This window comes from Gymnoscopelus microlampas, assembly GCF_963454915.1.
Source record: "Gymnoscopelus microlampas genome assembly, chromosome: 17".
In the NCBI taxonomy this organism is placed as follows: Eukaryota; Metazoa; Chordata; class Actinopteri; order Myctophiformes; family Myctophidae; genus Gymnoscopelus; species Gymnoscopelus microlampas.
Window position 1 is genome coordinate 24,512,217 of NC_139954.1, and position 24,097 is coordinate 24,536,313.

The 24,097-nt window shown below is 44.7% G+C and overlaps 1 protein-coding gene across 7 annotated transcripts in view; it reads right to left on the reverse strand.

Annotated features, from left to right (window-relative positions):
* Positions 1-24,097, reverse strand: part of caska (calcium/calmodulin-dependent serine protein kinase a) — a 132,125-nt gene that overhangs the window by 7,563 nt on the left and 100,465 nt on the right. Inside the window, exons 12-23 of one of the 7 annotated variants that reach the window (XM_084083944.1) lie at positions 20,382-20,459; positions 16,690-16,737; positions 14,819-14,899; positions 11,825-12,013; positions 11,513-11,591; positions 10,229-10,314; positions 10,013-10,084; positions 8,643-8,711; positions 7,099-7,134; positions 5,197-5,238; positions 4,411-4,607; positions 3,637-3,752 (exon numbers count right to left, since the gene is read on the reverse strand). In XM_084083944.1, coding sequence (XP_083940070.1) covers positions 3,637-3,752; positions 4,411-4,607; positions 5,197-5,238; positions 7,099-7,134; positions 8,643-8,711; positions 10,013-10,084; positions 10,229-10,314; positions 11,513-11,591; positions 11,825-12,013; positions 14,819-14,899; positions 16,690-16,737; positions 20,382-20,459 — 1,093 coding nt within the window. The remainder of the gene's footprint in view (positions 1-3,636; positions 3,753-4,410; positions 4,608-5,196; positions 5,239-7,098; positions 7,135-8,642; positions 8,712-10,012; positions 10,085-10,228; positions 10,315-11,512; positions 11,592-11,824; positions 12,014-14,818; positions 14,900-16,689; positions 16,738-20,381; positions 20,460-24,097) is intronic. The other 6 variants (XM_084083946.1, XM_084083947.1, XM_084083945.1 and 3 more) reach the window with 6 other exon arrangements.

The following is a 24,097-nucleotide window of genomic DNA, read 5'->3' on the forward strand; positions in this document are numbered from 1 at the left end:
TAGAAAGGCAAAGAGAGTGATAGGCTAGAATAGAAGTGTGAGACAGTGGAAATGCATGTGTGATATGTTAAGATAAAGAAGGAGGACGCAAATAAGCATTAGACTCCATCACAGTTTGTTACTTACATGCAGAGAGGCCGTTTGATAGGAAAGCGAGAGAGATGGACAGGGGGAGGGGTCATAACATGGTCCAGTTACAACAGCAGAATTACCATACATAAATTGCACACACAGCAAACATACATTAGTTTGAGTGGCCATGCGACACTGCACAACACCAACAGTGGTTCAGTCAGGACACTCATCGAGATGAAAAAACACTTATTGCAGTGATATTATGCATTGTATCTGATGGTGTGGCTCTGCTTCCGTGATGCTCCAGAACAAACCTGCCCAAGCATAACACAGACTTGACTCTGAGCTCACAACCCCTATAAGGCCGAGCCTAACACAGTTATTGTTACATGGACATGATCATACCCATGAATCCCCCATAGGACACAGCCTAAAGATATGCAGAAATGAAAGAACGTGATTATATACATACTGTATGAACCTGCACAAAGTGACACGCTGACATAGTGAAGACCTACGTAAATGCTACTACAGGAGGAGAGGCTCTAGGAGGCTGGGGAGTTTAGTCATGGACAAACTATCATGTGGTAGTGGCGAGAGATCTGAGCATGTAAGAGTGAACCTAGCTCTGCTTAAATAGGCCACGTTGTTCCGTTAAAATTGTCAGCGTATGAACGTGGGATGGGCTTGACTTCTGTAGCATGTCCGCCCGAACTTCCCCAACGATCCTCAATAAATGGATACGTATCAATACACAATACAGCCAGTGCTATGGGTAAAGGCATATTCACACTATCTGACTAGTGGTTCCAAGGAAAGGATCTCAATCTCTTGCAACTGTGGCGTGGTTTAGGAGGACTAAAATATCCCGGTGATGTATCAGAATGTATCATCACAGACAGGAAGTGAGACACGCAGAGTTGGCTAAATGTTCGGTTTATCCATGCAGTTCCTTATCAAATGAGGGTTGGAAACTAGATCAACTACAGTGAACAAACACATGCAGCAGAATAGATTATATCATTGCTGTTGGGCAGAAACCTTTGATCTCCATAATCCATATGTTCAATTTATGGACGTTTGTTTTCTTTCGCAAATGAATGTCCTACTGTACTTCATTGTGCAAGAGTGTCACCCAAAAATGGCCGATCTAACTAATTAACAAGAACAAGAGTATTAACAAGAGCTTGTGACTAAATAATAATTACTTTGGTTCCATTGGAACACAGGTCATTTTTTTTCATTTCCTGAAAAGTTAGTTTTGGACAAGGTTTCCACCCGACAGCTACGATATCATAGCTGTGATATTGAGTTACAGTGCTACTTTTAATCAACAATGGCTAGATGCAGAGGAGACTGGCATACATGTTATGAACAGAGTGTGCAACTCTGACATGACTACACGTTACATATTACATGCTAAATAGTAAAGTATAATAACTTCAAATGGACATTGACAGATGTGAAGGCTCTCTATGGCCTGCTGAGCAGACAGTTGACATGCTTACCAACCTGATTTTAGGCTACGCACGCACACACACACACACACACACACACACACACACACACACACACACACACACACACACACACACACACACACACACACACACACACACACACACACACACACACACACACACACACACCGCCATCCCTCAACCCCGGCATATTGATTGGGAGCAGGAGGTCTTAAAATACCTACCTAAACCCCTCCAATCCAGCTGTGCTCAATGCAACACTCAACTTCCATAATACCTTGGAGGGAATAAAGCTGCACGTGCACATGTGGCTGACGTGTGCAAAACATCTTTATACAATTAAATAATCCAATGAAAAACAATTGATACCAAACCTTCCCTCTTTCTCTCTTTCTGCTGAATAAGGGCCTGTAAAGGTCCTGTTGAACACCATACTATGCAGGTTATGTGCAGGCACAAAGACAGCTCTAAGTGGGCTGTTTATTGGTCACTCCTGTAAAGAAACCTTGCCCCCTGGGCTGCTGGTCAGGGTGCTAATCTTAGAACAAGTGCAAAGGCCACTGAAACCTAAAGAGTGTGGTAGTCTAGTGATATGCAGACAGGCTGTACTGCCAGCACCCTGTGCCCAGAACCTTTGCAAGCTAACACACACAGAAACACACAGGGGTGCTTGTATGCACAATCTCACAAATATTAGAGGTTGCACGTGGTATGGAACAGGAGCGTTCCAGTCAGTGCACTCAGGCCTGAGTAGCCAAACTCAGAAGCCCTCGAAAACCACACCCCTCCCTCTCACCCCCCATTCCTCTTGCTTACCTACGATCCCCTATCCAAGACTACGTCTCACACACCCCTGAACTTCTTTTAAACCTTAACTCACCACCCATTACCAAATTATCTTTCCCTGACCGCCTTTGTCATTTAAGCTCTCACAGCCACAGGGGCAGACCAGCAGTGACTGTCCAAGTCTCTCCAACACATTGCTTTGGCCCTGCTCTGCTCACACAGCATGGCAGTGGTGTTCATGGCGATGTGCTAGGTGCTGCCATCTACGGCCAAACATGGATACTGCAGTCACAGAAAGAACGTGTCCACAACTGGTACAGTACCTATTACTAATGCTGGGGCTCTGTATTTCATTCCTCACTTTTCACTGAGTGATGCGTATACTTTGAGATAAAAGTATTTTGGCAAACATGGCAATGTGAGTAAACACACACATGCATGGTATTTCGTGTGCCTGCATGTACTGCATAAACAGATGTTGTCTCAATGTATTTTCTTTCTTATTACTATTTGGTATTGCTATATTATAGTTATTTTTTGTATTGGTGTACATTTTGGTGGCTTTTCTGAGCCTTTACTTGTACAATGGAGAGAGAGAGAGAGGAAACAGAGAGAGAGTGATACAAATGGTCCAGCTGACCAGGAATTGAACCGGGGACTCACTGTCAGGAATTAGAGCCCATGTCTTATATGTCCTAACCATTCAGCGTTCAGGTCGCCCCGATGCTGACTCAAGGCTAATGTACGTACTGGAAGTGTTGGTGAGCTGGTCACATTGTCCCTGTGTGACATTCCTGCTACTCTCTACTGTATGTGCTCCTGTGTGTGCACACGTGTGTCAGTTATTCCTGGCATGAAGGTGGGACTGCTATTGGAGCTGTATGGCATTAGGTCCTGTTACGCACCACCCACACACCCACACACACACACACACACACACACACACACACACACACACACACACACACACACACACACACACACACACACACACACACACACTTCATGCCAGTCCTCAAACTTGTCTGCATGCCTTCATGCACGTATGGACAAGTTTGTGTCAAGTCATCGACGTCATATGACATCACTGAAATCAAATTGTCTGTTTTCACATGCACGCGGAACTACCAGAATTTTAATCCAGGTCTGGGAAACCAAATATCTGCCGCTCAACCAAAGGTGAATCCCTCCTTGGCCATGGGAGATATTAGGCTTCTGGTCATGAGCCAGGTTTACTCTGCTACCCATGCATGCATGCATGTATGTGTATATATATGCGTGTGGTGTACTGTACCTGCATTGTGCTTGGCCAGATACTTGTCTTTGTACTGCTTCTTCTTCTTGCCAAACCAGGTACAGCTGGCCTGCTGTTCCTGTTTGGTCTTCTCCATGGCTATACAAGCCACACGCCTAAAAACACACACACACACACACACACACACACACACACACACACACACACACACACACACACACACACACACACACACACACACACACACACACACACACACACACACACACACACACACACACACACACACACACACACACGGTTAGATGTAGTGTTGCTGACATGGCTCAGCTTTAGGGTTGAGGGATAATAAGGGTTCTGCTTGTTCCAATGGATTTAATGTAGTTTAATACCACAAACAGCACCTGTCTTGGGTGCATAGTGGACTTATGAGATCAGGAACACTACCACAGGCTTTCATAGCACTTAGACGAAGACAAGACGAAAATCCTCCATGGAAACTCAGGGATCTGTGTGTGCATGGGGACGGTTATGCATATTGTGCTTGCATATTGTTGCTGTCTGTATGTCCAAAACCGTACATTTTCAGGAAATGCGTAAACCTGTATTCCAATGGATCTAATGTAGTTATTATTTAGTTACAAGCACCTGTTAATCACCTGTTTCATTGTCAAGTGATTAGGGGAGGCAATCTGGCATTGCTTGCTGTCCTATCCAGCAGTCGTATGGATGATGAAGGTGTTTCACAACCAGCTTGTTATCTGTGTGTGTGTGTGTGTGTGTGTGTGTGTGTGTGTGTGTGTGTTCACTTACCACTCCTGGAGCTCTGGTGAGGGGATGAGGCCTGCTGTTCCATTCTTTGTGTTCTCCAGCTTGCCCTGCCACCAGTTGTGGTCGTCCTTGGAGATAATCTGAATGATGTCACCCACCTGGAAGCGAATGCCGGCTTCCTTGCAAGGGATGAGTTCGTCCCTGGAGGGGTCGTACTCGAACTGAGCCCTCACGTAAATCTGTGGTGGAGGGGAGAAAATCACAGTCGTCAGGAGGGAGAGAGACGGGAAGACACAAGCGCAAGAGTCGTTTCGACAAAGGGAAGGGCAGAGCAAGAAAGACAGAGCCAGATGGGATGTGGTAGATAGTGTAGGTCCTGTGGGGTATAGCGAGCGCTATAGAGCTGATGCAATGACTAAGGTACGACCAGAACTCTTGGACGGAGGGGTGGGGGGTTGCACGGTTGCCAGGTTAGAGAACAGTTTCTAAGGCAGGGCTGTGTCCCACGAGATGCTCTCAGACACAGCTGGGCTATTAATGAGCCTCTCAACACGCTGGTAATTATGGCACAGGCATTGTTTGTAGGCTATGTCTGCGACTTCAAAACAACATAAATGACTCTGCTTTATTCGACCTACAACACCACTGTCATTTCTGGTTTCCTCTATCCTGCATGTGATCTGGGAGATATGGCCGTAGAATGGTTTGGCGCAAAACATTGATTGGACAATCAGTCAGTGCCGTTACAGTAACACTGACTATTTGGGTGGTGTTACAGTTGATACTTTGATGACGTCTTTATTTTGCTCTGGGCGGGCTGTCTCTTACCTTGATGGACATTTTATCCTTGATTGGAGGTCTTGGTATGATCTAGGACGTGAAAGCATCACACACATCATGCAGTAAAAAGATACTACCGTAAATGTCTAAAACAAAATTGTTGTTACCTAAGGCTGGTTGGGAGGGTATCGGAGGAGTGTGGTGAGATGAACGATGGTGGTATGACTATGAAGGATAGGTAGGTAGGGGTGCTATAACAACAGATTATGGGGACTCTAGCCAATTACACCTCTAACATACACTATTATGCTGTTCTGTAACTGAGACGTTACAGACATGATTAAAAACATTGGCATTTAGAGCAAGCTCTGCAACTGAAAATCTGCCAAGCTGCTTTGCAGGATTGCCTGTAGACCCTTGTGCCCTCCACTGGTAGGATCTGGTAACAGTGTTAAACAATACAGGATACTCTGATTTCATTTTAGGCTTGTTGTGTGCAACACGTCTTGGGATTGGGTGCAGATGAAGGGTGATGTTCTAACTAGGAATATATACAGTACACAGTAGAAGCCGGAGTGTCAATGTAACACATAGTGAAAAAACGGACCCTTAAATTAACACTCTGGATTTTTCTGTGTAGGAGGCTGCTAGTGAGATGAAATGGATAGACAGTTAGGGTACAGCGGTGAGTTAAGAACATTTATTTTGAACTGCGTTGAGGTAGAAGTTGCCCATAAGTCCTGATCTAGAGTAATTTAAACCGCATTAACCATTTCTCTGGAAAATAATTCATAGTTTCTGGCAGAGGATCAGCAGATAAGGGCAATTTCAAGGCTCTCCAAATGTCAATAATGCCTGTGCCATTAGTACCATATAGACAGCAGCAGTGAGGGAAGGGAAGGGAACTGTACCGTCAAAGCTGATAAGACACAGAGTACACTGCAGTGGTCACGGACTTTACTACATTGTGACAATTTTGCCATATTAATAAACCAATTGAACCCAATGGACTTCATGAGTTGTTCATGGATGTTCAAAGTTTCCCATGCTCTGAAGGTGCCATGCACTATGACCACTGCGGTGACTTGTGTTTTCTGCTTTAAATTGCGGATTGTGTTCTTGTATTTAAGGGAAGGGATGTGGTTGTTGGTGACTACAATAAGCTGTCGCACACTGCTCAAAGCCCCAAGGCCAGATAAGAAGGCTGGGGGAGCGAAGGGCTGTGGAGGGCATGGTGGAGTATCGGAGGGGGGGGGGGGGGGGGGGGGGGTTACGTTACAGAGGTTGTTGGATCTCTGGCTTGACCACAGGCTATGTTCAAACAGACAGATAGATCTCAAACTTCTCTAAAAACGTTTCCATTTGGCGCATACAGGGGAGTGTAAAGGTCAGACAGAAAAACTGAAGAAAAAAAAATCAATGAAAAACTAATTTCCTAAAACACCGGCCAAACAAAAATGTAATTGAGTTCTATCGAACTTGGGAGGTCTCAACTCCATCTTTCTCTTTCTCTGTGACCGGCTCAAAGCTGAGCAGCTGAAGAGCATTTCATTGTGTATTATAGACTCTAATGCATTTTGGAGCCGGTCCAATATCCAATAGTGTTCGTTTAAATGGAGGTCATGCCTTGGCCATCCATACTGAAAGTGCCAGCTTGGACATCAGCTGGTGGCCATGGTCTTAAAAATCAACACTGTAAATGAAGCCACATTATTTGGATGAACGAAACTCCACCACAGATTAGTGACTGGTTTCTGTCAAACCAGAGGTGTGAGAAGGGAAAAGAGAAAAGGCAAACACACACAGGGACATGTGAGTGCGTGCGCACGCACACACATAACACAAATAACACAATGTGCACAAGAACACAGTTCTGAATTGGGGTTCGGGGTTGTGAGAGGATCTAATGTGCTGGGGGTGGGGTGGGAGAGAGAGAGATCTGTTATTCACCTGTCGACCTTTGGGCTGGATGGTGGACGGCAGATCCTGTGGGGTAAACCATTGACGACATGGAGACAGTTTAGAGGCAGATGGCACATATAGCAGAGATAAAGCAATAATAGGCTAATACAAAAACAACCACATTTTATCACCAGAGAGACCCGACACAACATGCAACATTCACTGCACTGCACTGAAAAAAAGAAAGAAAAAAAGACAAGAGCAAGAAATGAAGAAGTAAGAGTAATTCTCATCTGTTATGGATCAGATCTGGTAGCTGTGGAGTGAGCAGGCAAGCACGAAGCAAGCAAAGCATCAGCATGACCACATAGTCTGTGTCTGGAGCACTGGTGAGGTTAACTGAGGGGAACCGAGTAGGCAAATGTACTGCACAAGTGTTTTAAGTATATATAATGTATATATATACTTAGGGCTGTCACGATTATGACATTTTACTTGATGATTAATTGTCATACAAATAATTGCGATTTACAATTTAATTGTGTGGCTTTTTGGCCTTGTAAGCAAAGGTTGCACGGATATGACAAAAAACGTATAATACACAAAATAAAAATAAAATACACAAAGAAATGACTGACAATGGCCAATACCAATAATCAAAATAAATGATGTATTATGGCCAAAATACGCCATATTTAATATTTTATACTAAAGATTTGTAACAAAATAGTGGAAATAGATGATCTACAAGCTCACAACGTGTCGCATTGCGACATGTTGTGAGCTTGTAGATCGGCTATTTCCACTATTTCTGAAAATGTTTCAAAATGTATGAACCTTTCTCACCATGGAAACGATTACGACGATTATGCAAAATAATTGCGATTATCTCAAATAATTTCGATTAGGCTATTATGTAATAATTGTGACAGGCCTATTCATACTGTATACAGTACAACAGAGTGTGTCCTCAGTACCCACTGGAACCACCGGAGGGCCTTGTGTTGTGTCAGCACAGGGGCACAGCACGCAGCGGGCTTCATGAGGCACACCAATTTGTTAACTGAGATATCGGACACGAGGGCTTTTAGCTTAAAAAAGGAACAGATTGAGAATCAGAGGGGATAACAACACAGGAAACGACTACCTGACGAGATCCTCAGCACAGTTCGAAAAAGTACCAACACTGCTATAGTCATGCCTGATTTGTACTTGCTTGCGCAGTGTTTGTCGCACATCTGAAAATGCAACGCATTGTGAGCTTGTAGATCTGCTATTTTAGTATTTTCAGTGTGCGACACCGGCACGCAACTAAGTATAAATCGGCCTTTAACATAAAACGGGAGAGAAAAACAAACATACAAACAAACAAACAAACAAACAAACAAACAACGAAACATCTACAGAGACACTGTTTGGAGTGACGGACGGACATGGACAAATAGAAATATCACGGGACATCAGGATAACAAAATGAAAAGACACCAGTGGAGACAAGAGACGCACAAAATAAACTGATGGTTGTGAGAGTCTGTCTGGGAAGGGCAGTGTTTTATTTATTTATGCTTGTTCTTTAAGGGGAGGGGGCTTACCAAGATTGAACTGTTAATGCTGGAGTGGCCATTGGCAGGGGACTGTCTGGAGGTGGTAGGGGACTCTTTCTGAAATAAGACACACAGGTCAGCAACATACAGACGGCACACACAGACGCACACGTGGTCACTCACTCAAAAACGTGTGGCACGGGTATACTGTACACTTACTACGTACTCACATATATGTATACACACGTGCCGGCTCACTTGCATGTACAGACACACACACACACACACACACACACACACACACACACACACACACACACACACACACACACACACACACACACACACACACACACACACACACACACACACACACACACACACACACTGGTGTGATGGTTTCCCACACCGGGCATCAAAGGGAAAGCTGTTGCACAAAATTATAGATCCTTCTCAACGTTGATGGAATGAATTCATCAACAAGATATGGGACGCTCATCCCTGGAGCCTGCACATCCTTATGTCACCACAGGGGGGCAGTAGTTTAACACCACAAACAGCATCTCTGTCTTGGGTGCAGAGTGGACTTATGAGATCAGGAACACTAGGCTTTCATAGCACTTAAGACGAAGACGAGACGAAAATCCTCCGTGCAAACTCAGGGATCTGTGTGTTCATGGGGACGGTTATGTGTGCTTGCATATTGTCGCTGTCTGGCACAGACACCTTGTATGTCCAAAATACATTTTCAGGGAATGGAAAAAATAACCTGTGTTCCAATGGATCTAATGTAGTTATTATTTCATTACGAGCTCTTGTTACTTTTCATTGATTGAATATTCCTAAAACCCACAGACAGACTTAACCACATTCAAACTAGCGTCCCCACATATTAGGCATGTCATTATAGGCAAATATTTTCAAACAATTTCTAAAATAGCGGATCTACAAGCTAACAACGTGCCGTGATGTGACCCGTTGTGAGCTTGTAGACTGGCTATTGTTGCACGACACTGAAATAGGCCATTCATTTATGAAAACATGTAAACGGGTGATATTATGGAGATACAAGGTTTCTGCCCGACTATGACAATATAATGTTTGTGCGTATAACATGTATAGCCTACTTGTGTGTGCACACACAGAGCGGAGTGTTGACCTGGAACGGGGGGAGTGGGTCCGGTATCTTGGTTGTGAAATTGGTGTGCTGAATGTCTGACCCAGCCCCAGCAAAAAACACAGCAAAACACACACACACACACTTTCTCCCATCCGCAACTACACAATATACTTGGTTAGGCACACATACACGCGCTCAGTAACTGGCCGAGCAGTTAGTAACCAGATCAGGGAGTTGGGAAAACAACGCCAAGGAGGAGAGAGGAGAACGGGAGCTGAAGAGGAAGTGGGGTTGTTACCTCACACGAGGAGCCCTGCTGCGTCCGGTAGCTTGGCACTATCTTAAAAGTGATGCTGCCTCGCATCTCTCTCTGTGAACAGAAAGTACACAAGACTTGGTGCCCTTATCTTCAATTCAGCATTTAATGTATTCACTATGATCTGCACACACTGTGACACACACTGTGACACACACTGTGACACACACACACACACACACACACACACACACACACCAGCATCTTCTGTAGCTGCTCAACAGTCTGATTGGCCACGCTGATGCCGTTGATTTCCCTGATCTCATCTCCCACATGCAACGTTCCTGAGAAAAACAAAGAGAGGAGGAGAAATACATCAGAGGACGAGTCAAAAGCACGGCACTGTCCCTCATCATTCCAATCTAGGACAGAAAAACAGCCCTGAACACTGGAATCACCCTGAAAAAGATGATCCACTTTCTTTAAAGAAATATATTTTTCTCCCAATTTAGTCGCTACACAAATTCCCAAATTCCCCACTCAGTTGTCAGAATGGTTGGTCCTATATTGACCACATGCCACCTCCCATAGCCATGGAAGCACCTGGCGCTTCTTTTCACATGCCAGTGAGGAGCTTCACCACGAGGACTTAGTATGTGTGGAGGAACACCCTATTCCTCACAGCTGAACAATTTGCTGGAGCCACTGGTGCAGCGACAACGATTGCCCTCGCCACACAGCTTCTATCCTGCGACCACGTCCGATTGTGCTCATATTGCCACGCCGGAGGAGATTCAAACCCATTAGTACTGTGGCGGTGGGAAGGAACTTTACCCCCGCGCCACCGAGCGCCTATAGATGATCCACTTTCCAAAGTAGCCATTAATCAGCTGTCTGCTTAGTACGCAGACACGCAGCCATCGCTGTGTCCAAGGTGTGACATCTGACGACAAGGCCCTTGTTTTCCTGAAGACCAGTTAATGAAAGCACACACTCATCTATTGCAGAGGCAGAGGTTTACGTTGCCAAGATCTGGATGCTTAACAAGAATATGACTCTTTTCCCACTCAGGTGGTGTGTGTGTGTGTGTGTGTGTGTGTGTGTGTGTGTGTGTGTGTGTGTGTGTGTGTGTGTGTGTGTGTGTGTGTGTGTGTGTGTGTGTGTGTGTGTGTGTGTGTGTGTGTACTGATCACATTGTGATCAGTACATGTATATAGCCATCTTCTGTGATTCAGAAAGGTCATTGCGAGGGCAGCATTCATTAGGGCACAACTCAATGCTGGGTCCTTGAGGGGTCCTTGAGGATGTTTCAGGGTGTTCCTAAAGAAATAATTGCTAGTAAGGAACCAAATAGACCCTTATGGGTCTGTAACTCAGAGAGTGTACAAAAGGACAAAATGGACCCTTGTGGGTCCAATTTATACGCTCAATTAAGATAAGTTAAAAATGTTTATAAATGCGGGTCCGTGGCGTGGCCTAATGCATATCCTTGAAACTAACGGTATTCAGGTATCAGAGAAAAATTATAAGCTAGAAGTGTACCTTGTCTGTGGATCATCCCTCCGTGCATTATCCTCGCCACGATGCAGTGGTTCAGATCGTTCATCTTCAGCGTAATACCCTACACACACACACACACACACACACACACACACACACACACACACACACACACACACACACACACACACACACACACACACACACACACACACACACACACACACACACACACACACACACACACACACACACACACACACACACACACATTCAGAGGCCTTGGTTACATTTCTTACAGAAAAAAAGAAATCAACATCAGTTCATCTCCATGTTGTTTAATGTATTGTGCACCATGGGTTCGTCTGTGTTCTTCTGGAACTGGACCAGGCGGACTCTGGTGACATTCTCCAGGTCCATGTCTCCGTTGGCGCTCTCCGGGGAGTCTCCGTTCAGGTAGGGGGAGGTGGGTGGTGGGGTGACCCTCAGAGCCTCGTCGCTGTACACCTCATGGGCCACCACGTCGTGGGTCTGCAGTAAGGCCTGAGCACACACACACACGCGCACACACGCGCACACGCACACACACACACACACACACACACACACACACACACACACACACACACACACACACACACACACACACAAGAAATAGTGTTGGACTTGACATTCCACAGCATCAAAATGCTGGGGTTTCAGTTGTCTGTTTGGATTGCTTTCTGCTGTTCCTCTAAAGCAGAACACCTTTTCCGTCCCCCCGAGCAGCCTTTTGCAGTAGTGCCTTAACAGTGGGCCTGCTGATCCCGCTCACTCCCACCCACTCACGAAGCTCACTCCGCTGACACACACACACACACGCACGCACGCACGCACACACAGAAACCTGAGTGGCACTTTAACAAACCAGTCGGAACCTTTGAAAGAAGCAATCAAAGCGCAACTGCCACCAAACCGCTCTCCACTGTGTCTTGTACGTGCACGCACACACATCACGGATGCTGTTTATTCCCAGACACACATAGTTGTCTCACACAAACACAACACACACACACACACACACACACACACACACACACACACACACACACACACACACACACACACACACACACACACACACACACACACACACACACACACACACACACACACACACACACACACACACACACAGAGCAGATCAGAGAAGCAGAGACATGAAGGCAGTGGCAGCGTTTCTAACTCCCATGTCAAAGCACATCATCCAAGAGTGAAACTCTCATTCCAGCACACACAGGAGGTATGTTTATGTGTGCGTCCTAATGAGTACAGGGTTAAGGGGGTTAACTAATCCCTCCATGGTGCATATATGTCAGTGTGAGAAAAAAGGAAAGCAAAGTAACTCAAGACAAGCAAGAAAGACTTAAAGAAAAGCGAAAGACGGGTTGAGAGAAGCCAGATATTAATAATTGATTGGCTCGTTAAAAAAATGTAGGTATCCGAAGTGATATGCTGATCTCAGTAAGACAGTTAGTTAGACGATGACTTTGTCTAACTAGCCCAACTGCAAGCAAACTATTCAGACTCTTGCTAGGTTTGGCTTTGTAGGTTTGAATGAAAAGAAAAGGCGTGTTATTTTAACTCTGAGAGTGTACAAATGTAACCAAATGGACTCTTACGGGTACATCTGGTTACATATGTACACTCAGAGTTTCAAATGGATACATTAACACAGAGGATTTTATGGTGTAGCTTGTCGGTTTGCAATGTGAAAGGCGTTTCCAATTTACAGTAACACTGCAGAGTGTAGATGGAAAACTAGTGAAACCGTTGGACAACTCCTCCAACAAATGAAGCAGCGATGTACTGTAGCACGATAGCAGGACAGACAGACCAATAGAGCAATTGTGTAGATCAATTGCACACAAAAGAAAATGCTACTGCATACACACACACACACACACACACACACACACACACACACACACACACACACACACACACACACACACACACACACACACACACACACACACACACACACACACACACACACAATCCTCACCATGTTCATTGGAGTGGTCGGCTGCTGTTGCACACACAGTAAGCTCTTACGGGAGGCGCAACAGAGCTAACACAGACATACTTTCCTTTCCTTGTGCGAGTGTGTGTCTTGGAAAGTAGTACTACATGACGGCGCCTCGATACCTCCCTCCCTCCTTTCTTTCCTTCCTCTTCCTTCTATCTAGGGTACGAAGGAGCCAGGCCCCTGACCCGGCAAAGCACATTGCATCAGACACACATGACTGACCCTGACCCCCCCCCCCCCCCCCCGCTACACACTCAATCCCTCTCCTCATCATCCGTCTCTTCCGTCCTCCCTCCTTTGAGCCTTGTCTGATCCTTTCACTCCTTGTATCTTGGTTTTGATCTCAGTTCACTCTCCCACTTGTTTAGCACTCCTCCTCGACTCCCCGACGATGACTCATCCAAGCCCTGCAGCAATTTAGGTTACTTTCATCACCCCGGTTCTCGGATAATATGGGGAACGCTCCCTCCGTGAGGATAATGAAGGGAGCATTCCCCATAGTGAGACAGCGAAATTCAATTTTGTAAGAGAACAGCAACAGAACAATTCATTCACTGTTGCTCGTTTTACAGAATTACATGCTTAAAAGGGGAGGAGGAGGAGGAGGGGGTTCGGAAGCACTCTTGAACAAACGGGAGGTGCTGAACGTTGCGAGGCAAGTAAAGTGGAGCGAGTGGAGTTAAGCCGTGACCTCGCATATTATGGTTTTCCTTTTTCCTGTTATATACTTGTCAAGAAGCTTCCGCTGCAACATGGAGAAAGGACATAGACACATATACACACACACATATACACACACAGAGTCTAGACTCTGTTCCTCACCCAGCACATGAGGCTCTGGAGAGAAGTCTTCCCCAAGGGGAGCGCAGTGTTTGTTGGCAGAGTTCCGCCATGTCGCCTGCAGCCTCCCAAATGGGGAGTTCTGACAGAAATAAAACCTAAAAAACGAATATATACTGTATATAAACAATCTTTGCTTCCACCACCCCTCTTTTTCTCCTTGCTCACTCTCTCCTTTCCTCAGACAGAGCATGGGAGCAGAGAGTGCACAGGTATGGTATCAGCTGCAGAGTGATTACTGAGGCCAGCGGTGTGTGCTTAATGGAAGTGTTTGGATTCTGTCTGGCTGAGTCTGGCCAAGAATGTCATCGTCAGCAGCCCTGAACATTGCTTAGGGGCCTACTACACCCGTCTGAGAGCTGTGGCAACATGGCGGCCTGTGTGTGTGTGTGTGTGTGTGTGTGTGTGTGTGAGCGTGTGTAGCTCTCTTGACCTACCATGAAATGAGGCTGGGTTAGTATCCGTCTGAGTTCTTTAGCGTCGTGGTTCTCTGGATAGCAGGAGATCTCTTCCAGTACCTGAAGAGGCACACAGACAAAACACATCAAAGACAAAGCATATGGCTAGACGTTTCAGTCTCATCTTTATACCTGACCCCCAACACACACACACACACACACACACACACACACACACACACACACACACACACACAAACACACACACACACACACACACACACACACACACACACACACACACACACACACACACACACACACACGCAAACCTTGTAGACTGGAGAGTTTGGGGAAACATCAATACATACTGAGAATCGACCTCAGGGTCTCTCTAAAGCCTTCTCTAATCCCACCTCCCACGTCAACGCAGTCAATTAAGAGACCAACGTGGATACCATTCAACCAATCAGGAATCTGGTCAAGTTCAAGCACCTCCCCCTGCCCTTTTGACGTGAGTTGATTTGGTGTCATTTCAAGTTATGTTGCGCCTGGCTGCTGAATGTGGCATTGTAGAGGTGAGGCCTCAGTTGGTGTGTGTGTGTGTGTGTGTGTGTGTGTGTGTGTGTGTGTGTGTATGTGCGCGCGAGTTAAGACTTTCTGGTCTCCCAGCATGCTCACTTAAACCCCTCCAAATGATTCAGAATGCAGAGGCACGCATGGTCTTCGACCTCCCAAAATGTCTCTCCTTTTCCCTTCCCTGGCCTACGGTTGTTGCACACACCCAGTACAAAACACTGGTGATGACCTACAAGTACATCTTACACTTACAGTACATCAGATAAAACACAGCCTATTCGTCCCTTCCCTAAAATAATCTGGTCAACACACCACACGACCTAGACTCTTCTCTCTCCTGGTTCCCAAGCTGTGGAATAAACTCCCCCTCTCACTCAGAACTGCAGACTCACTCCCCATTTCCACCGCAGCCTTAAAACTCACCTCTTCAGACTCCACCTCACCGCCTAGCACTTTTCTCTCCTTGTATCCCTTCTTGTCACCTCTTTTAATAGATTAGACTAGACTGGACTTGTTCATGTGTCAGGATATGTAGATTTGTTTTCGCTTGACCACAAATGTTAAGAATGTTATTTAGCATGTTGATTAGACAGATGCTAAATTTGATGTTTACCTGGTTACATAGTTGTAACTATATATGATTGTTCTCTTAGCATTCTACTTACGTGACCATTTACCCTGTCATTTGTTGCTCATGCCATTAACTCTGGTCTCGCACTTATAAGTCACTATAAGAGCGTCTGCTAAAAGCCTAAATTGTTATTGTAAATTAACATTCAGGACACAAGGGTACACTTCAGTGTATGTGTACAGTATGTGTGAAATTTGGATTGAGAAATCACAACATACTCCCTTTCTCTATATCGTGTGTGTGTGTGTGTGTGTGTGTGTGTGTGTGTGTGTGTGTGTACGCACTTGTGCGCGTATGCAGGTGTATGTGTGTATTTGGTCACACGAATGCCATTCAGTATCTGTAATTTGCAATTGGTCTCTTCCACTCAACTCACAGCCAGAGCCAGAACTGACCAGCATATAAACAGGGATGCACTATACCAACTTAGCTACATGAGCCTATCTTCTGATTGGTTCACACACCCAGCCTCAATTGACCCCATTAATGCATGAACTTGAAAATCCTCCAGATGTCCAGGAATGACTCCATCCATCCAGATAGAGATCCAGTGACAATGGATCGCAGACGATATAATGCACCCCAAAGAGCTCAGGTGATACCAGTATGCATTAAAAGCCAAGTCAGCTAGTTTGTCTTTGGTTCTGTTTATTGGTGTTGTGAGGGTGGTAGAGAGGTGTGAACAGATCTCAGGGCTTACACATTCCAGATGTTTCAAAGCGCCACTTGCTCCGTCTTGGGAGGAAATCTTGCCGGAGGAAGACACAGGAAGAAGGGTTACACATGTTGTTGACTGTCCTGGTTAGAGAACTCAAGGGTCAAGGTTGAAAGGTCAAAAGAGGACAGAGGTCAGGGGGAGAGTAAAAAAAAAACTTCCCAACACCTAATCTATGCCAGCCAAAAAGAATTAAGCCATGACGTGTGGGAGAGGTTAGTATCTATAGCGGAGGTAGGTAACTACGGGCCCAAAGAGTTTAAGGTCCTAACAAAAACATCTTTGAGAGGTCATATAAGATGTGTTAGGTGCATGGTTAGAACAAGTTAGTTATCCTTGAAACAGCTCACCCCTGCTCTACTGGGTCAGAAACCCCAGAAGGCTACAGTGTGATTGGCTCAAAGCATTTCAGTTTCAGCCGGAGGGGATCAGTACACAGGAGCAAAGCAGTGGACGAGGAAAAGACCCTACAGAAAATCAAGAATAGATGAAAGAAGTGTTCGCCTGTTGTGAAACGATTTCATAGCAGCACTGCATTGACTATAAAGAAAGCTTAGGAGCGTGTCTGTAGTGCTTAAGTGAAAGTGAAGCTCAGTTCTGAGCAAAGAAGGAAAACGTATAAAAGACAGTCTGTGACCCGACACCCACATAAAGCCGTAACGTTACCACATCTAGTGTGGCTCCATCCACAATCCTTCTAGACTGCTTTAGGATGGAAAATGTGAACAAGTCTCTGCTCTAATACCAGACGGAGACTCCTCTGACACAGCGTTCTAGAGCTGTGTTAATTAGCCAGGCCTATTTGACATGAACCAAAGCCACATAAAACAAAGCTGGGCTCCTCCTCTCCAAGCTTTCCCAGTATTAACACAGCTGGGATTTAAGACAGCAGACCTCCCTATTCAGACTTCTTTAATTGCTCCCTCAACAAAGCTAACAATGTAAACATAATATAAGCTGGGGGGCACTTGCTTCGCGCACTCACACGCATGTACAAACATACAAGTGTGCATACAAGCACAGGCATGGGTGTACACGCACGCACGCACGCACACACACACACACACACACACACACACACACACACACACACACACACACACACACACACACACACACACACACACACACACACACACACACACACACACACACACACACACACACACACACACACACACACACACACACACACACACACACACACACACAGTCACGCGCAACACACCCAACAACTATAGCAGTTTCTTTCACACACTATTTCACTTCTGTTCTCCGTCACACTCCTTTTAACGTGTCTGCTTCCTCCCCATAACCTGCATTACTGTGTGAGCGCAATGTGTGGTAAACACACATCTCTAATCTAACGGTGCGTATACGTTTTAATGGTGTCAAATCCTGGACTCCACAATGGGAGTCCTGTGTGAGAGTGGAAAACAGTCTACATCACACTAATAGCTCACAAATACACCCACGGAATGTGTGTGTGTGTGTGTGTGTGTGTGTGTGTGTGTGTGTGTGTGTGTGTGTGTGTGTGTGTGTGCGCGCGCGCGCGTGCGTGCGTGTGCGTGTGTGTGTGTGAGTGCATGATTTTGTGTATGTATTGTGTGATAATACACATTTGACACATAAAATAGCATATCTAATGATAGGTCAAAGAAACAAGCCAGATCTGTATTCATTCATAAATGGGCCCATACACTGCTCTAACAACGGGACTAACCCAGACACACGTCTGCTCATGAACAGGCACAGAACACTAGACTAGATTAGACTTAATAATTGCACATAAATAATATAGCACCTGCGTGCTCTGATTCTTGATATCGTCGCTGTCGGGCAGAAACCTTGTATCGCCATACAGTGTTTCAACTTTTTGTTTTTTTATGTTTTTTTCCTAAATGAATGGCCTACTTCATCATACTATTAATATGAGGCTACTTTTGCGAGACTATGTCACACAAAAGTAGCAAAATAAAACAGATCTACAAGCTCACAATGTGTCGCAATGTGACATGGATCTGCTATTTTTGATTTAAACAAATCAAAAATAGCAGATCCATGTCACAGTGAAAGTGAAAGTCTGTTTGTGGGTTTTATAAATATTGAATCAACAATAACTAATAACAAGAGCTTGTGACTAAATAATAACTACATCGGATCCATTGGAACACAGGTTATTTTTTTATTTTTCCTCAAAAGTAACGTTTTGGACAAGGTTTCTGCCCGAAAGGGACGATATAAGAGTGGTCGCTGGTGCAACATTTTGTAAAAAATATAATATAGAGGGGAACCAATAAAGACTAGCTTGCCATGTGCCAGCCAATGGGGATACAGAAATTATCGTGTGGCTATCATTCTGTTTGAGCCGGATTTCCAAACGTCACCAATTACGTAGGCAAATCAGGAAGTGACTCGAACTTTACATTGAAAGGCTCTGTCCCGCCCCGCCTACGGACCTTTAGATTGGGAAGCCACTGGTCCCGCCCCACACCACAGACCAATCAGAAGCCGCGGCTCCTGGGTGCCCATCCCGTCCTGCTCCGCCCCAATAGCATGATTTCCAGACTGAGAAGCGAAGTCAGAAAAATAAATCAGCCGAACGGATCGAATCAGTCTGGATTCCAGGCTACAGTGGACCCCCATCTAAAAGATTTTGTGCCAGGGACTCCCATAATTTGTGTTAAGTTTGTCAATTTTTTCGTATTTCAAAATGTTTGAAAAATAGCAGATCTACAAGTGTTGTGAGCTTGTAGATCGGCTATTTCTGAACAGCCAAAGAATGAAATACGGTTAAAGTGGTTAAACCTATTTTGATGATACAGTATATTTGCTGAGGACCCCCTGGGGGTCCCCAGACCCCACTTTGAGAACCACTGCACTATGAAGTATCCGTCCAAACCAAAAACCTATAGCCGGCTATCAAAACCTCAACTCTCTGACTTTAAGCTCCAACGTCAACTTCTCAAAAATGCAGGGAAAACGGCTGGTTCTCACCAGTGGTGTCTGCGCTTCTCTCAACCAATAAAATGACCTTTGAATGGGTTTCCTGGACTGAAGCAGCATAAAGCATGCCATTTGAAACCCTCCCACCATGGAAATGCAAGGCACCAAAATCAGCGTTTATGGGTATTCACGTGACAGCTCAGAAAGCCTTAGATCCAACAGTGATTATGAAGCAGTAGGGTGTAAGTATATTCTTTCCCGGAATGAAGCATTCCTGTAGAGCTGCACGCACATTATCCCAACTTACCCCCGAAGAGACAAGGAGGCAGCAGTGCAACAACGCTAGGTGTTCCAGCAGTGAAGAGTTAGAGGTTTAGTAATCAGAAGTGGACAGAGTGGGTTAATATAGGCTAAGCTTTGAGAGAACAGAGGTTCATGACAGAACAGTGTGACGTAGTAGGTTAGGTGCTCAGAGAAGACAGAGGGGTAAATCTGCCAACAACATCGGCTCATCATTAAAATAGACTTACTGACATGAGCGGGGAGAAGTAGAATACAAAATGTGCTTGTCTTAATGTGGATGTTTGTGAGTTCTATCTGTGTGCAAAGTGTCAAGAGTGTATTTGTGTGTGTGTGTGTGTGTGTGTGTGTGTGTGTGTGTGTGTGTGTGTGTGTGTGTGTGTGTGTGTGTGTGTGTGTGTGTGTGTGTGTGTGTGTGTGTGTGCGTTCACCTCTTTGGCTCTCTGTACAGCATCACTGCGGGGGTTTCTGATCTGATCTGAGGACTTGGTGTTGATTTTGTCATACAGCTGAAAAGAAAAAGACACAGACAATCAATCAATCAATGAATCAATCAGTGGAAAAGTGAACAGTGTCTGACGTGGGGTAGATGAAGTAAAGAAGGTGTTCTATTTACAACTAGACCATCCTCATACCGACATACTCAGACCAATTCAGACTCCCCCTCACCCCTAGTGCTCCTCTCTCCTTGAATCCCTACTTGTCACCTTTGGGAATCTAGAGATATATATCTAGAGATTTAGGGTTCATTGTTTACCTGGTATTCTAGTTTCTTTGAGGAACTAAATTGTTGTCTTTGCACTCTACTTATTTCACTTCTGCCTTTATTGATAGTACAGTGAAGCGAGACAGGAAATGGGGAGAGAGTAGGGGAGTGAGTGACATGCAGCAAATCCGCAGCTGGGCTCTGGAATCAAACCGCTGTCAGGCATCAAAGCCTATGCGGTACGCACTTTGCTACCAGTGCAATTTTACCTTGTTTGTTGACTAAGATTCATGCTTACTCTGATATTGCACTTGTAAGTCTCTCTGGAGAAGAGCGTATGCTAAATGTAAATTGTAATTGTAAACTAGAAAAATGTGCTCAGGTCTCTGCCAGACCAGGTAGAAGTAAATCTTAGGCAATCGGACGCTGCGTTCATGATTTGAGGCATTTTGTTCCAAACGAGCCACTCCTGCAAACTTTAGATGTCAATCTTAGCCAATTAGGATGGAATATGAAAAATCTGACAGATCTGTCTTGATCACATGACTATAAAGATAATGTGTACCAATTTGCGTGATGTTTGGACTAAATCTGTAGGAGTAATATCAAAACATGTGTTTTGCAAAAATCGGCCTCCTGGTGGCGCTATAACAGGCCGATGTGAAAGATTTGGGGCAGAGGTTCTGCTCTGGCCTCCAGGGAGTGTGTGTGCACAGTTTCACGTCAATCGGGCCAACGGTTCCGAAGATTAGCTGTACACAGACGGACGGACGGACGGATGGACATGGGCCAAAACATAGTCTTAGAAAACATAGAGACAATTAACACTCAGGAAGTTTCAGTGTTTGTGTAATGTATGTGTGAGAACTGAGGAATTATTTAGGACGTTTCAGTGTTTGTGTACTGTATGTGTGAGAATTGAGGAATTATTTATTTGTAATAGTAACAGTGAGTGAACCCAGAATACGCTGCTGGCTTTAGATGCACATGCCTTTCAGGGATTTGTTTGCATATAAAATGTTAAGAAAGGGCTCTTGTTGATTTAGCTCTCTGATGGGAGCACAACAGCCTTTTATAGAGACATAACGGCACTGACTCACAAGACCACTCAACGCCTCTGTTTACAAAAAGCCAGCTGACTAATGAAACTATTCAAACTGAACCGTCTTGTACAGCCTTAGTTTGTTGTATGTGTGTCTGTGTTTGGATTCTTGTTTGCAGAGTCCATAATGGACTCCCAGAAAACCGAGAGTTGCATTCTTTATACACAGTAAAATTTGCTAAAATAATTCTGTAGAACAGTGGTTCTCAACTTCCAGGGGGTCCCCAGTTAAAATATTGATAGTTGGGGCCCAAATTGACCCTTACGGTCTGTAACTCATATAGTGTATAAATGGATCCAAATATACGCACACGTGTCCATTTGGGCCCTCACTCTCAGAGTTATAATAATACTGAGGATTTTACAGTGTAGACTGGGGTCCCAGAGATAAAGATCGTATCAAATGGGGGTCTGTGGCCTAATGCATATCATCTGAGGTTCCTTGAAATTAAAAATGGAATCACTAGTGTGAAAAAGCACATTTGTGAAGACTACAAACGAAAGGATGACTCAAAACAAATCTAGAATCATACGACTGTCTGTGGTATTAAACAGGTGATGTGATTTGTCCATAATGTGGCTGATAACTCTCTGACCAGCAGACAAACACATGCTTTGTGAATACATGAATACACACACACACACACACACACACACACACACACACACACACACACACACACACACACACACACACACACACACACACACACACACACACACACACACACACACACACACACACACACACACACACACACGTGAGAGATATTTCAACACAGCACAAGGGGGGCCAAGCATCTTCCGCTTTCCCTGGCAACAGCAGCACACTGTGCCAAGACATGTGATCAATGATAAACACACAGACGGCAGACACATTAACAACACTACAACAACAACATTAACAACTATGGCAGAACATTACATGTTTATTTGCTATATTAAACACAAGGGAGTGAAATATCCAAACAACTTCATAACAATGGTTGGGGAGCAACTCAAGATTATTTTTTATAGCAGCTGGTGTTAACTGTGCTGAATAAAAGGGTCGTTGGCAGAAATGAATATTGTAAAATATAAGTACATATTTAAGAGATCTGGGTGACTATGGTCTGTTCTTATCACCATGATCTGTGCTAGAGCTTTATCCTTCCTGAGAGAGGACACAGGTAGTACTGTGGATGTGAGTGGCTGTGTTATGTGACATGGAAATATGCTGACTATGGGAGACTGTGGTCTATGTCAGTGTTCGGATGTGTGAAGATGGATGACACTGTGGAGGTTGGGACAATAGTATGCCTGGGTCTGTGTAAATGTAGGTAGTAAAATGTTCACGTCTTTTGCGAACGCGGAAGGAGGCGCGCCCAAGTGGAGCTTACTATGAAAGTCTGCTCGGCTTGTGTGTGTGTGTGTGTGTGTGTGTGTCTGTGTGCAGTGCACTGCCTGGGTGCGGCCGACAGAGTGCGCCAGAGTGCAGCTACAGTCAAAACACAAACACACACACACACAAAGTCCGTAAATACACAATATTTTCGAGCTGCGTTCGCTTCCAGCGTTCGCGCGTCTTACTTGTGTTATTTAGATTTGCTCTTTCTTGACCACAATGTTAAGAACGTTATTCAGATGTTTGCACATGATGTTTAGACAGATGCTGGGTTTGATGTTTACCTGATGTCCTAGTTTCTTTGAGGCACTATATTGTTCTCTTTGCACTCGACTTATGACTATTTACCCTGTCATTTGTTGACTACGGTTCATACTTGTAAGTTGCTCTGGATAAGAGCATTTGATAAATGCCTGAATTGTAAATAGTAATCTTAGTGTTTTAAAGGAAAACATAGCAGATTTTCAGGCATATAGTTCACATGTTCGATGACGTTGAAGCTGCGTTTGAAGTCACAATGTGGAGAAATATAGATAGAAAATCGGCAGAATTTACCTTAAACTTTGAGTGTCAGTGTAAAAAATGACCCGTAAGGGTCTGAGGACACTGAGGATTTTACTGGGTAAGAATACATAGTCAGTGTGCTTATGCATGTGTGCTGTGCATTTCTGCAAACAAAGATGCATAATGGAGAGCATGGGAAGGGGGCTGAACAGATAGCTCTCATTGAGAGAGATAGAGTGCCCCCACCCATGTGGAACACAGACATCCAGAATAGGGTTAACCACTTGAACCACTTCTGGGGGGCATTCCCCGAAAATTGCAGATCTACAAGCTCACAACGTGGCGCATTGCGACGTGTAGATCTGCTATTTTCGGCGGCAACATTTGCAAGACAAAAAGAGGACCAAGTACAGAGCCAACCCAACTAAGTATTAGTTTACTAAGTATAGAG